A 14,656-nucleotide genomic window follows, 5' to 3' on the forward strand; every position below is an offset into this window, starting at 1 on the left:
TAAACTTGACAATCATGGTCTTCCCACATCCCGTTTCGATTGTGATAAGATAACATGATCTTCAAGAATTTCTATCTTCCTGTCCTAATCCCTTTGGAGGACGCGGAAGAGGACGAAGGAGATGTTAGATACCCTCCGCAGGACGATCCATCTCTTCTACCAGACCCAAGGGATCTGGTGAACCTTCCTGAAAGGGAGGTTCGGCAGGAAACTGACTCCTTTCCATTATGGCACGACTGGAACCTTCCAACCCCAGCTGTTCACATTAGAGACACAAGCCCGTAACGCGGAAGACTGGGGCTATTTGCAGGTAACAGGAGCATCCTGGCCGACTCAGTTACGACAGCAAGGATAGTGACTACCACTGACCTCTTCACCACCTACGACGTTCCAGCCCCTACCAACGCTCATCGACACTATAGGTACGTTACTAGGAAATAATGTAATCGAATGTCTCAGCCACTTCCTACCAACCCAGGGTTTTATTCACCCATTTTCCTTGTCCCTAGGACAGTCTTATAATCCAGCTCATTTTCAACATGAAGGTATTCAACGTGACTTACTTTCCCGCATTAGTTTCGCCGCATTTTTGCATGACATCATTCTCACTTCAGAGCATGCTCATTCATCCCAGCAATTTTATGGTTAGTCTTGATCTAAAAGAAACTTATCTGCATGTTCCCATTCACTGGGAGCACCATCACTTCCTATGGTTTGTTTTTCAAGGCGGCCACAACCCATGGAAGGTTTCTATCACTTTTAACTTTTTCAGCAGGTGACTATTCACCTGCCTTATTTGGCCCATCACGAAAATTCCTATATCTTTGTGGGATCGTGTTCAAATCTTATCTCAACGACTGCATTCAAGTTCACACAGATGCCGATATCCTCTGTCAACAACGCAACTTCATACTTTGTCTTCTCATGCAACTTGGTTGACTGATCAACCCACCCAGTTCATAGAGGCTCTATTCGACACTCAGAAAGGCATGATGTTTGTGCCACACGACCGGAGGGTAAAGATTCAATGATTTGTTCTGTTGGCACTTAAACAACCGCTAAGCCTCCGCCCATGGCAACAACTCCTGGGTTTCCTAACCGACACAGGCTCTCACTGTACTGTTCAACTGCATCTGCGACCACTTCAGTACTTCTATCTACACCTTCACCTGGTGGCTTGTCGCATAGAACGTTTGCAGCTGAGCGTCTTCAAGGCCACTCATCCCGTCCCTCCATCTGTTCATTGACGCTTCAACCATAGGTTGGGGAGCACTCTTTCGAGGTCTGCAAGTTGCGGGACAGTGGTCCGATGACGATCGTTGCCTCTGCATCAATAATCTCGAATTCAAGGCGGTAAGTCTAGAGGTCTCACATTGGTCAAAGCTTATACCCTCCTCTTCCCTCATGATCCAGTTAGACAACACTGAGGTGTGGTACATCAACAGAATGTGGTCCACAAAATCAATGTCCCTCCTCTCGCTCAATCTCAAGTTCTTACAACTCATTAACTCCCTCAACATCCACGTCTGGGCTCGGCATATTCCAGAGGTCTCTGACATCATAGCAGACTAGGGTTGCAACGATATAGGAATGTCACGATACGCTATGTATCTCGATATTCTTGTCAAGATAAGATACGATACGTATCTCAGTATTCTGGTCATGATACGATACGTATCTCGATACACAACAAATATAAAAAAACAGAAACAGATAACAGTAATTCAACTTTAAATAAGTTTCATGACTTCAAGCACGTCAAGATTGGACCTTTCATGATTTTGGAACAGTCAAAATTCTTTTTTATAACTAGACTACTAAAGCTTCAAGTGGAACTTTCTCTAACTTTCCTTCAGAACACATCAAATATCAAAACAGCAGAAAACTTCAGAAGGTCAAACACAAGAAAATAATAAATGTACTTCACAGTCTGAATAGAACAACTTTAGCTTCTTTGACAGAAATTAAAATGTCAACCTTGTCAGGGGACAGTGATGACAGTTTGAAAAAAGAAGGGAATAGTAGTTGTTTATGATTCATAGTGTAAAAAAGTACTTATTAAGTGTTTTCATGTCAATGAACAGGTATAATAAACTTGGTCAATAAAAATATGAAATTTGAATTAAAACATCACTAGACATGATGATTTACCATTTAAATTGTACTTCCTGCTATCCAAGTTTTTTTTTTATATTCAGAGATCTAGATTACCGTGTGTATTTTCTCGTGAACTAAGCCAGAAATAGCAATCAGCTGTACATGTTTTCTCCCAATCTACCCGAGATTCAGTTAAAAAGTAGCAAATGATATAACTTCAAAGAGTTTTGATGCAATGGTCGGAAGAAATTGTATCTGAAATTATTGTTTTTAACGAGAATCACATCTTCCAATATTGTGTTATTTTAGTTTAGCTTTTACTGTACATATTTAAAATTACAAGAACCATAAGTGTAGCACTTTGGAACAGCTGGTTCCTATTGCAGGATATTTTTATGTATGGAAACATTTGACCAGTCACTGTAGGGACTTCCTGCGCTACATGTATTTTGATTGCGAAAACGCTATTAGGCATATAATAGTCAAATTGCCACAAATATATCCGAGTCAAAGTATGGCATTTATGATATAATTATCCATTCTCTGGCAACTAAAGTTCATTTCGATCTACCAATCACTTCACACACGATTTCGCCGAAATTAATGTAAACAATATTGAATGAAATTTTGAATAAAATTAATAAATTACTTTACAAACATAAGTCCACATATAGAATGATCACATTTTTATAACCAGATAGTTTAATAATGGGATTAAATTGTGTACTTCAGTTCGGATTTGTTGACTGGTATTTGTGGTGTTATGTGATCAGCTGATAATGTTTGCGAGATGTGGAAAAACATGAGTTTCTTAAAAATGTAAGTAAATTTTGGGAGGCATTTGTTACCGCCTGCTAAAACCCGAGTTCGAACTATATTGAAGAGCACAATAGCGAGGGAACACTGTACTTAAGATTTGCGTTCCGTATTTTGGTGTATCGAAAAATAGGCCCATGAGTATAGTGTATCATATATCGTATTGAGGGTCAAGTTTCGCGATGCATTGGAATATCGGTGTACAGCTTCACCCTCATAAAATAGCAGACTCCCTGGTGTCTTCACCCAAGGTAGTGGCCACCAGTCACCTGTCTTTAGTCACATCTTTTTGGCAAATGCGCAGTTGGTTCCTCACCTTGCTGAGGCACACTGACGAACGATTCCATCACCTTCCACTCCGAGACGACCTACTTCTTCAGCCTCACTCTCAGTGGCTCCATCCGTCCCTTGCAACGCTCCATCTCTGCGTCTGACGCATGTCAGAAGTCCCTTATCACCAAAGGCAACTCAAAACGGGTTGCAAAGACCTTAACTGTAGCTCATCGTTCATCTACCATGCGCCTTTACTATCTGAAGTGGACAGCCTTCGACAATGTTTGTTGGCTCAAGACATTTCAACTCCCACCTCAGCTTTACATCAGCAGAGTATTTACATCACCTGAATTCAACATGGAAGCTGCGGCTATTAACTCTGTCATTGTCACCACTTCGGGTGCAAAGGTTTCCACGGTTGCAGAACTACAATCGCTCATCTGCTCTTATAAACTAGCAGACCAAGTCCCTCTCTTTTGACCCCCTTTGTGGGACCTGAATGTTATTTTAAAACATCTGGTTTCCTGTGATTATGATTATCCTTACGAGTTTTGACGTTTGTATATACAGAATAAATCATTGAACATTTACTTTGGTGTCATGGGTTTTATGATTGTTCAGGTTTTCCCTGATGGTGGGTTGATTAGCTCATCTAAAGAGGCTTTTTAGTCTTCATCTACAAAGTCGCCATTAGGCGTGGCCTTCATAAAACTTAGAATGGTGTCCCTAACCTTTATGCGGCTCACCTCTGCCTTTGATATTTGTGATGTAGGGTTTTGGTTCGAAGGTCCTTTCTATGGAATATTGTCGATCGTTCCTCTTCTCACCTTGGTTCACTTCATGCACTCTAATGTGTTTAAAAACCTTTTCCTGCTCACAAGTTCCTGTCTTTTAGACACTAGACAGTATTTAAAATTTATAAACAAAATCAAAATGACACTGTCTAGATCCAGATTCAGTGTGTGTATTCTCACGGTTGTAGTCTATACTGGCTAGAGTAGCTGCGACCACCATCCAACCGTGGGATAAAATGCAAAGTGTGAGATAGGATATGTTTAAAAATTATAAAATTTTAGCATAAATTGTGTATCTATATACTTATATCCTATCTCACACACAATATGCCCAACCGACCACCTCCGCATATGAATTCTTCTAGCCTGCTAGCTCTGCGAAAGAGAATGAGTTGGCAGCTGCAGAGGCAAATACATGGTTAGCTCAAAGTAAGCTTGCTGTGCACGGGAGCATGTAAATGACCCAGCTGCTGGATGTAACCATGGAGATGCTTGGGTTTGTTCAGATGAAAGTTTTTGATTCAGAAGCTGGAAACATGGTTCAAGCACGTTTCCACATAGGATCGAAGAAGAAGATATGGAAAGTGTCAGATAGGACAAGTATATAAATATATAATTTATACTAACATTTCCAAACTTGAACTAAGACCAAGTTTCAACAATTGTGATCAGAAACAGACTTTCAGTCTTTAGAAAAAGATGTCAAACTGGAGGTCATTGTAATGGAACAGCATGTGGAAAGAGAGAGATTGAGATTGCACCTACCCTCTAATCATGGCGAAAGACTCATCACTGGAGAAGTATGAGCTACCCTCTATGCTAGTCACAGTTTCCTTGCCTGCATTGATGAGGTCTGCATCCTCCTCACCAGGACGGGGGAACGGACCCTGTGCAAGTATGGGGGTTCACAGACACATCATACTTCATTTCATAATCATTCATCAAACATACATAATAACAGGAGATATTGCTTGGGTGATGTACAATGAAACAGCACACAATGCTTTGCAAACCATTGCATTGTTACTGGTGACCATGACATCACAATAAAATGACATCACTATTCCCTCTGCCACTGAAACTGGTTAGCTATACAGTTTACACTCAAGACACTGGTTATTACTGTTTACAAACAGAAAGAGTTGGAAGAATTAGAATCTCACCCTTGTCTCTCCTTGATAAAAGTAACAATATACTCAGCAAGCCTCACATATTTGTAACTTTGATCAACTCGTCTTGATATATATGAACACTCCGGTGAGATTCTCTATTTATCAGAATCAAAATTGTAGAAAAAAAAACAAAAAAATGTGTTAATGCAGGTTAAACCTGTGTTAATGTGTGTTAAACCTGTTAAACCTGTGTTAATGTGTGTTAAACTTGAGTTTATGTGTGTTAAACCTGTGTTAATGTGTGTTAAACTTGAGTTAATGTGGGTTAAACCTGTGTTAATGTGTCTTAAACCTGTTAAACCTGTGTTAATGTGTGTTAAACTTGAGTTAATGTGTGTTAAACCTGTGTTAATGTGTGTTAAACTTGAGTATGTGAGTTAAACCTGTGTTAATGTGTGTTAAACTTGAGTTAATGTGGGTTAAACCTGTGTTAATGTGTGTTAAACTTGAGTTAATGTGGGTTAAACCTGTGTTAATGTAGCAAGTGTATATATTTGTATTTTAGTTTTTTGTAAATAAATCTATTTCAAGTTTTGTTTCTGTTGAACTATATTCAACAGAGGTGTGTTTTCATCCCATCATTTTAAGTCCAGCCCTCAGTGATCAATCACATCCCAAGCTATACTACATTCTTTGTCCAGCCCTCTACTGATCAATCACATCCCAAGCTATACTACATTCTTTGTACAGCCCTCTACTGATCAATCACATCCCAAGCTATCCTGTGATTGGCCAAATTCAAACTTTCTTGCTCTGACTAACTCCATATTGCCACCTTCACTATTAGTCAGTTGGCCACCAGCAGAAAAAGTGGCTTAGTTTAGATTTTCGTTCCCACATTTTCCTGTATACCTTAAACCTTTTCTATTGCGTATCTGTACACAATTTCCATTGGTAAGTAAGCTTGAAAGGGTGTGTAGGAATTTTCAGGGGGTCAAAATTGCATAAATTGAAGGAAAAATGCATAATTTGACAAAATTGGCTGTAACATTTTTATTAAGTCATTAAACTATCCAAATTATGTCTTTGATTACAGGTAATATGTTCGGTTATCTGAATTTGGCAAACATTTTGTTTCATTTAACTGTTATTTTAATTCTCAGTGGAAACATTGGTAAAAATCATGCTTTTTTACTTCATTTTCAAATCTTTTGAGTAGGTAAAACTCTAATTCCATTGCATTGTGACAATAAAACCACTATAACAGGGTACTAAAATCTGCCTTAACCATTGTACTATCCTATACAAAAAACAAAATGAAAATATATTACATAGGGGTTGAAATATTGTATACAATGTTACCCCATCCCCCAAAAACCAATTTTGACGAAAATTGCTTATTCAGATATGGTGGTAGATGATATTGCTGTAGTGGATGAGTGGGATAATTGCAACAATGCTTTAAAACACCAAAATAGTAAACTCATAAAGAAAAATGATGTTTCAAGCTTTTCTGTGAGCATTTATGGTGGCCATCTTGAATTTCAAGATGACCACCATTTTTACCTGTTTTCAAAATCAAGATCTTATATAGTTCTTCAACATGGTCATGTAATATATCATATAAAAGCCTTTAACATTGTCTTTTCAATGATGTACATTATTCACTGACTCCTGTGGTAAATTTACCCCCAACAATGAAAAAAGGAAATATTGAAATCTAATTTCTCTTGCGACTTCAACCCATACCAAAATTTAGATTTAAATTAAAATGGACATATTTTCACTCAAAATTGTATATATACTGCACTTTAGTTCTTCAACATGGTCATGTAATATATCACATGAAAGCTTTTTTACAATGTCCTTTCAATGATGTGCCTTATTCACTGACTTCTGTGGTAATCTTATCCCCCAATAATACAACAAATGATATATCGAAAGCTAATTTCTCTAGCAACACCAACCAACCTCCAAAGTCATATTTTAATAAAATGGACATCGTTTCACTCAAAATTGTAGATATACTGCACTTTTGTCTGAGCATTTCACTAGTTTATCTTTTGAGTGAAAAAAAAACATGCGAATACTTGTAGTATTTTGAAGTATTTGAAGTCAAGGGCTGTGAAATAATGTCACCTCTAGTCACCATCAGAGTCCATCTCATCTGGAAAGGTAGGTAAGTTGTTTCTGTTTAGGCATGAAATAGCACAACTGCATCCAAGGGAACATCCCATGATGTTTTTGGCGCAGCTACACCTGAATGAGGAGCATCTGCCTGTTGTGCATTTACATGTGAGCAATTATAGACACAGTGCTGGCATTCATTCCTGGGTCATTGGGATGGGTTTTATGACATTGTCTGTAGACGTCCACCTATACCCTTCTGGTGCTGGAATGTCAGCCTTTCCTTTGTGGGCAGAACACCACGTGATGTCAATGTGCTGACATCTGAGTAGAAATTGTGTGGTGGGAATTCCTCTAGGTCTCCGACTCTGTGGAACATGTCAGCTTTAAGTGTATTAATGCTGGTTGCAGTTGATGCTGGATTTTACACTTTGATGACAAGTGAGTCTGTCAATTTACCACAGGAGTCAGTGAATAATGTACATCATTGAAAAGACAATGTGAAAAGCTTTCATATGATATATTACATGACCATGTTGAAGAACTATATAAGATCTTGATTTTGAAAACAGGTAAAAATGGTGGCCATCTTGAAATTCAAGATGGCCACCATAAATGCTCACAGAAAAGCTTAAAACATCATTTTTCTTCATGAGTTTACTATTTTGGTGTTTTTAAGCATTGTTGCAATTATCCCACTCATCCACTACAGCAACATCATCTACCACCATATCTCAATAAGCAATTTTCGTCAAAATTGGTTTTTGGGGGATGGGGTAACATTGTATACAATATTTCAACCCCTATGTAATATATTTTCATTTTGTTTTTTGTATAGGATAGTACAATGGTTAAGGCAGATTTTAATACCCTGTTATAGTGGTTTTATTGTCACAATTCAATGGAATTAGAGTTTTACCTACTCAAAAGATTTGAAAATGAAGTAAAAAAGCATGATTTTTACCAATGTTTCCACTGAGAATTAGAATAACAGTTAAATGAAACAAAATGTTTGCCAAATTCAGATAACATAACATATTACCTGTAATCAAAGACATATTTGGATAGTTTAATGACTTAATAAAAATGTTACAGCCAATTTTGTCAAATTATGCATTTTTCCTTCAATTTATGCATTTTTGACCCCCTGAAAATTCCTGCACACACTTGCAAGCTTACTACCCAATGGAAATTGTGTACAGATACCTCCTTTATGCAATAGAAAAGGTTTAAGGTATACAGGAAAATGTGGGAACGAAAATCTTGTTTTTCACCCCTGGCCAACTGACTATATGCACTGCATTGGGAGTATTCGTAGATCACCACAAAAGGTTAGTTTTTAATGGGTCTTGACTTCCAAATGGGATGAAATAGTAATCAAAGATTAGGCATTATAAATAAGCATTTATAAGTAGTTATCATATTTACATTGAATCATATATTTCCTTTAATGTTGATGTCTTGAATGAATGTTTTAGAGGCTGAACTTTAACCCAAGCAATAGTGTATTTTAATATTATCTTGTATACATGCTAAGTTATATCTACAATAATGGAAGTGCACAAACTATGCAATTTGTTATTTATTTCATTGTATTTTGTGTAAAACTTGAGTTGATGTGGGTTAAACCTGTGTTAAAGGGAACAGTGTTTACCAACCAAAGATAATATTTGCGGAAAGAATCAGGGTTTGAATCCTGTGATATTTTTTTGGAGCGAAGTACTTATGTCCTGCACAAAACATCGTCGATGATGATCATTTATGATTCCTTTAAGTATATGTGTTATCCTTAACATTGTCGAAACACGTGCACAGGATAATCACATATTGACATGTTCCTTGTATTAATATCACATTACATAATTTCTGAGCATGATGCACCCACCATTTTGGACTGTTTTTGAATAACTGCAGTTTGAACCTCCTAAAAGATCATGATTTAACTCCAAAATATAATGCCTGAAGGTTGTTTTTTTCTGTTGAGAGCGGTTAAAGCAAAAGTACCAGTTAAAGTCAGGTATATAACATGCAGGGTTTGTGTTGAATATCAGAAAGATATATTACCAACAAAAAGTAAAGGAACTGATGAAATGATAGTGAAGGTGTAATGACGATAAATGTCTGTAAAATAATTTTGGGTGTGCCTATCTATATCTGGTGTCTCCACCTTGTTGGTCAACACCTGGATGGTATACTGTTGATTTACTTGTTGTGTAAGAGCTACCAAAGCTGGGCAATGATGGCGAGTGCTGGGTGTCTGGCGTATACTCTCCGCCCGAGAACATCCCACAGATGCTCTATTGCGGACATGTCAGGGTACTTAGCGGGCCAGTCCAATGTCCGTGTGCCTTCTCGTCTGAGATAATAGGTGACAATCTGGACATGATGTCTGGCATTGTCATCTTGCAGTTCAAAATGTCTGCTGATAAATTTAGCAAATAGAACAACAGGACGTAAAATTTTGTCAACATATCACTGGCCAGTCAAATGGTCAACAATTGTTGCCCTGGCATACTGCTCACTGCTACGTCGCCAACAACATTTTCTGCCACCTGTGAAACAGGTGCGAAGCTTTGATTTGCTGTAAACATGGTATGATGCCATTGGCACACAGCCCCTCCCTTTGCTGCCTGTGGTAAGCTGTCAGGGTCACACCCTTCACAGGGTGCCTTGTCACAACCACTTACACTTTAACAACATAACATCAGGTTTGAAAGACACATGCCCAATGCAGTACACCTTTGAAACAGAAAGTCCTAGGACTCTTGCTGTCATAATTACAAAGTTATCAGCACTTCAGTTCTATTAGAGACTTTCAATCTCTGCAATGAACTCCCTGGAGATCATGTTCCAGTTAGACATGCTCCAGATAGTGTGTACACAAGCTTTACTGGGACTTCACACAGAGTAGCCCTGACCTTCCATGTCAGCTAAACACATGCAAGAACATGAATTGTTGCGAACTCAGGTGGTCTTACAAATATGAAATCTCCATGCCATGCTAACAATACTTTCTGAAAGAAACAATTACCGTAACAGATCATCTCATGAGTGAAATCCCACCTAGACCATGAATCCCACCATGTATACCAAGTTTCAGCAAATTCCATAAATACATACCGGGACTCAAGTTATCATGTACACAAGCTGCTCTAATGTCCAAGTCACTCAGTTGATCCTTCCCATATTAAAAACACTTGTGGTGAATAGAGATACCCATCATGTTTTGTGTATTTTCAACTGTTATCCAAGAAATATAATTTACAACCAATAATTTACAATGTTTCTTTCCACAAAGGTAACCTGTAAAATTTCAGAGTAATTTAATAAAGGATTCCCCTTCAATAGGAATTCCTAATGTTACATACCAGTCCAAGGATGCCGTTCTCACTCTGCAGGTTGACGTTGATACCCGGGCGGATAAAGTTGCTGGCCAACATGGGCATTCCAATACCAAGGTTTACTGACAAGGGTTAAGTAACATTTTCCACATTTCTATGTACAATGCATTGTAATTTGACAATATGTACAGTACTTGAAGCCTTCTTTAGACCAGTAGGAAGGATACCATACATGCCGTCAAGGAATTCCACAGCAGCTCGCTTGATTATCCTCTCCCTCATCAGAGCGCCAGCATCATGAGATTCATCCTTTGTTTTTTCTTTTGTCAACCGCAACCTCTGCAATACAGTAATTAGGTATTAATTAAGAAAGTATTAGGTGCTGCCTCAAACTATGTTAAAAGTATCCTCTGGCCAAGCAGATAATCCTGATATCCTGATAAAACAAAGCTGTTTTCTCAACCACCAACCATCTTCCCGAGACAAGTGAGTTAACTGACAATAAAAGTCCAGTTTCCACCCTTGCCGAACTAGGCTGCCATTATGGCTGGACCAACAAGTCTATGCATAGTCCAATCACAACCGCACAACGAAATTGAAATCCGGTTCATAAACTGTCAAGCAGATTTCGGTCGATAGCAGGATTTGCAAAGCCTGTGCACCGCCAACTCGTCAACAGCTATTTTCCAAATCTTTTTAAGTTTTTAATCGAGGTGCTCACATGATTTGATGCAGTTGGTGATGTAAGACCCGTTTTTATCACAATATAGATCTTGATTATCGATCAGATCATCTTGACTGGGCGCCGCCATTTTGTTTGAAGCAAATGCAAGTATTACGAGAAGTGGAATCTGATTGGTGAGGTGAGGTGAAATTGGTTTTAACGTCGCGTCCAAGATTATTGCACTTATATAGCGACGTGCATGGCTGCTTGTACTAGACCGGTCTGATGCCGATTTATAGTGCTAGCCCACTGAGATACCATACCGCAATTTAACATGAATACCCCACTCAGACACAGTATACTGACTCCGAGCCGACCAGTCCTTGCTTTAACCCCTTAATGCCGAGCACCAGACAGGGTAACAACAAGTACCATCTTTTAACGTCGCTTGGTATGACGCGGCAGGGGATCGAACCCCGGACCTTCCGCTCTCCGGGCAGACGCTCTACCATTAGACCATGGAGGCGGTCTAACATCTTCGAAAATATATCCATAGGAAAGGCACAGAAGGGACATAACTCGTCATAGCCACTGGTAGCACTACGATCAAGCCCAGGAATTCCAGTCTATTTTGGCAAGGGTGGAAACTGGACTTTTAAAGTCAGTTAACTCTCTTGCCTCGGGAAGATGACCACCAACATACCAGTAGTCTAAGTTGATGAGTAAAATCTGAATATTTTTTGCATTTGTATACTTACCCTGCATTACTCCTCAATGCATCTGTATCAGACGGTATTGAGGAGGTATACCTTCACATGTCAGAAAAACCTCAATAAACAAAACCCTTGACAAGACAAAAACTTGTTAAATAACCATATGGCATAAAAAGCAGCTCTAATTGCAGTGTAGAGCCATGGTAGAGGCTACCGCTCTGATCTCGTGAGGATTGTTTGCTCTCGGAGGATCAAGGTATGACTGCGCATAACCATAGAGATATGGTGTTGCGACCAACTTCGGTCGTGGATGAGGGGATATTGAAATTTTTCTCTTTGAGTACCCGGTAACTGATTGCGCAAGCCACGGCCGAGTTGGGAACGGCGGATGAAAGCTTGTAGTGCGCGCACCGGACAAAAGAGGAGTTTATCCTCATTTTCGACCCCACAATCATCAAGATTGGTGGGATGGTGAAGGAACGATTAGGTTGGCCTGGAAGTTGAGTTTTTATTGCTATGGAAAAATACCCAGCACAACCCGAGGTATACTGCTTCCTGCGTGACATGCTCAAAAACGCACACGGGTAATGTCAAGCACATGTAAATCGCTCACCCCTGCTGCAGTGGCTAAAGCCAAGAGAAACATTGTTTTCTTGGTAAGGTCATAAAGGAGGATGGGTTATGGAGCTTCAAGGGGGGCCCGTGCATACCTCCAAGTAGCACATTAAAATCCCACGCAGGGGGCCGAAATTGGCCTTCTGATCCTGGAGCCTGGAGGAGTGTAGTAGAGCCAGTATTTTGTCGTTTTGCTATTTCCCTGAACGGCCAACACTGAATTTGGCGCTACCAATTACCTTTTAATGATGCTACAATTCAAGTATCTTTTGGTACACAAGTGTAGGAGGTATTCAGCTAGGAATTGATCGCCACTTGACATCGTATGTTGAGAGACGATGTGCCAAAATAATGTTCTTAGCTGCACACTCTGAATAGCCATTGGCACTTCACTTCTTTTAAAGACAATGTTTGCAGATGAAATCTGCCTAGCTTTGGGTGAGGTAGTTTGCTATGAGGGTGGATGAGTAGGTTGGACCACTGTGGGAGGGGTAGTGGATCTTCATCTGCAAAGTCTTTTAAAGGTCGACGAACCACCTCCTTGCTGGCCACAAAGGCACAACCAAAGTCAGAGCAAGGTTCTTGTATCTTTGATCCTTAGTATCACCATGGGCAGTAATACAAGAGGCCGAAAAAGCGTACGGGGAGACATACGTCTTAAGTTGGTGGTTCTGGTAAGTCGCAAACAGGCCGATGTTTGATTGCCCGAAGGCTGAAGCACCATCTGGAACCGTGAGTGAAGTTCCAACTCCGTGGGGTTTAACGTCGCGTTCAAGATTATTGCACTTATATAGTAACGTGCATGTATGTGTTTTTGGCTGCTTGTACTAGTCCAGACTGATGCTGATTTATAGTGCTAACTCACTGAGATACCATGCCGCAGTTTAACATAAATACCCCACTCAGACACAGTATACTGACTCCGAGCCGACCAGTCCTTGTTTTAGCCCCTTAATGCCGTGCACCAGACAGGGTAACAACATGTACCATCTTTTAACGTCTTTTGGTATGACACGGCCAGGGATTGATCCTTGGATCTTTCGCTCTCCGGGTGGACGCTCTACCACTAGACAACGGAGGCGGTGCGGCCTCAATCAAGACAAACCAGACATCTGAGGTGGTAAGTATGGTCTCGAAGGAGAGAGCGGTGAACAAAAATAACATTTTAAATTGGAGTGCAACCCCGAGTGCAATCCAAGCAACGTGGATGGGGATCTTTAGAAGATTTGAAACACGACAATTTGTACACCCCAAAATCAGAAGTTGTAGTTGAGATGGACTTGAGCATGCCAATGAAAAACACAGATGATACAATCGGCAAAAAGTTACAAGTTTTAAAAGTGTATAATTTTTAAATACACGAAAACTATATGTAACACCAAGAGCTAGAGGTATTTAAATATATATAAGCATGTTAATAGCTAGATTAGAATTGCAAACAAATTTGACTACCTTGGTAAGAGGTAAACAAATGTAACGCAAATTCAAAATGGCAGCCACATATCTTTTTACATGGAAAACAACCACATATTAATACCCAATTAGAGCAGCAGCCCAGTGCACTTTGGTCAAACGAACAAGGTACCAATATCCGAACACAGGAACATTTACTGTGTAACCCAACATATTCATATATGGATGTCTGCCGGGGACCCCCTGCTGCGTGTGGCCCCTGGCCCCCACCATTAAAGGGCTGGATCAAACATTGGAGGTACCACATGAAAGTAAGTGTAAATGACCTGGTTCATCTCACAGAGCACAGAATGGGCCACACCAGACAAATCTTCCTCTGCATAAGGCCTGCCAGACACCCCAGAGATGGTCCCAAAATTTGGGCTGGGTTAAACATTTGGAGGTACCACATGAAATCAACATATAATGAACTATTACACTCTACTAAGTATAAAATACCCATTGCCAGACAAATCGTCTGCTGCATAAGGCCCGCCAGACACCCCCAAATGTTGACCCTTAATGCACTCAGTGGACACTCCGGTAAAATTTGACTAGAGTATACATTCAAAGTACCAGATGAAAGTAAGTTTAGATGAACAGGTACATGTTACTGAGTACAAAACGGCCCATACCTGACAAATTTTGCTCT

General features: G+C 39.7%; 1 protein-coding gene across 1 annotated transcript in view; it reads right to left on the reverse strand.

Annotated features, from left to right (window-relative positions):
• LOC124120537 (succinyl-CoA:3-ketoacid coenzyme A transferase 1, mitochondrial-like) overlaps window positions 1–14,656 on the reverse strand; it is a 55,416-nt gene that overhangs the window by 7,156 nt on the left and 33,604 nt on the right. Inside the window, exons 8-10 of the mRNA XM_046483376.1 lie at window positions 10,788–10,899; window positions 10,588–10,682; window positions 4,746–4,867 (exon numbers count right to left, since the gene is read on the reverse strand). Of these exons, the coding sequence (XP_046339332.1) occupies window positions 4,746–4,867; window positions 10,588–10,682; window positions 10,788–10,899 (329 nt within the window). The remainder of the gene's footprint in view (window positions 1–4,745; window positions 4,868–10,587; window positions 10,683–10,787; window positions 10,900–14,656) is intronic.

The sequence above is a fragment of the Haliotis rufescens genome, unplaced genomic scaffold (genome assembly GCF_023055435.1).
Source record: "Haliotis rufescens isolate VD_foot unplaced genomic scaffold, xgHalRufe1.0.p SCAF_2, whole genome shotgun sequence".
In the NCBI taxonomy this organism is placed as follows: Eukaryota; Metazoa; Mollusca; class Gastropoda; order Lepetellida; family Haliotidae; genus Haliotis; species Haliotis rufescens.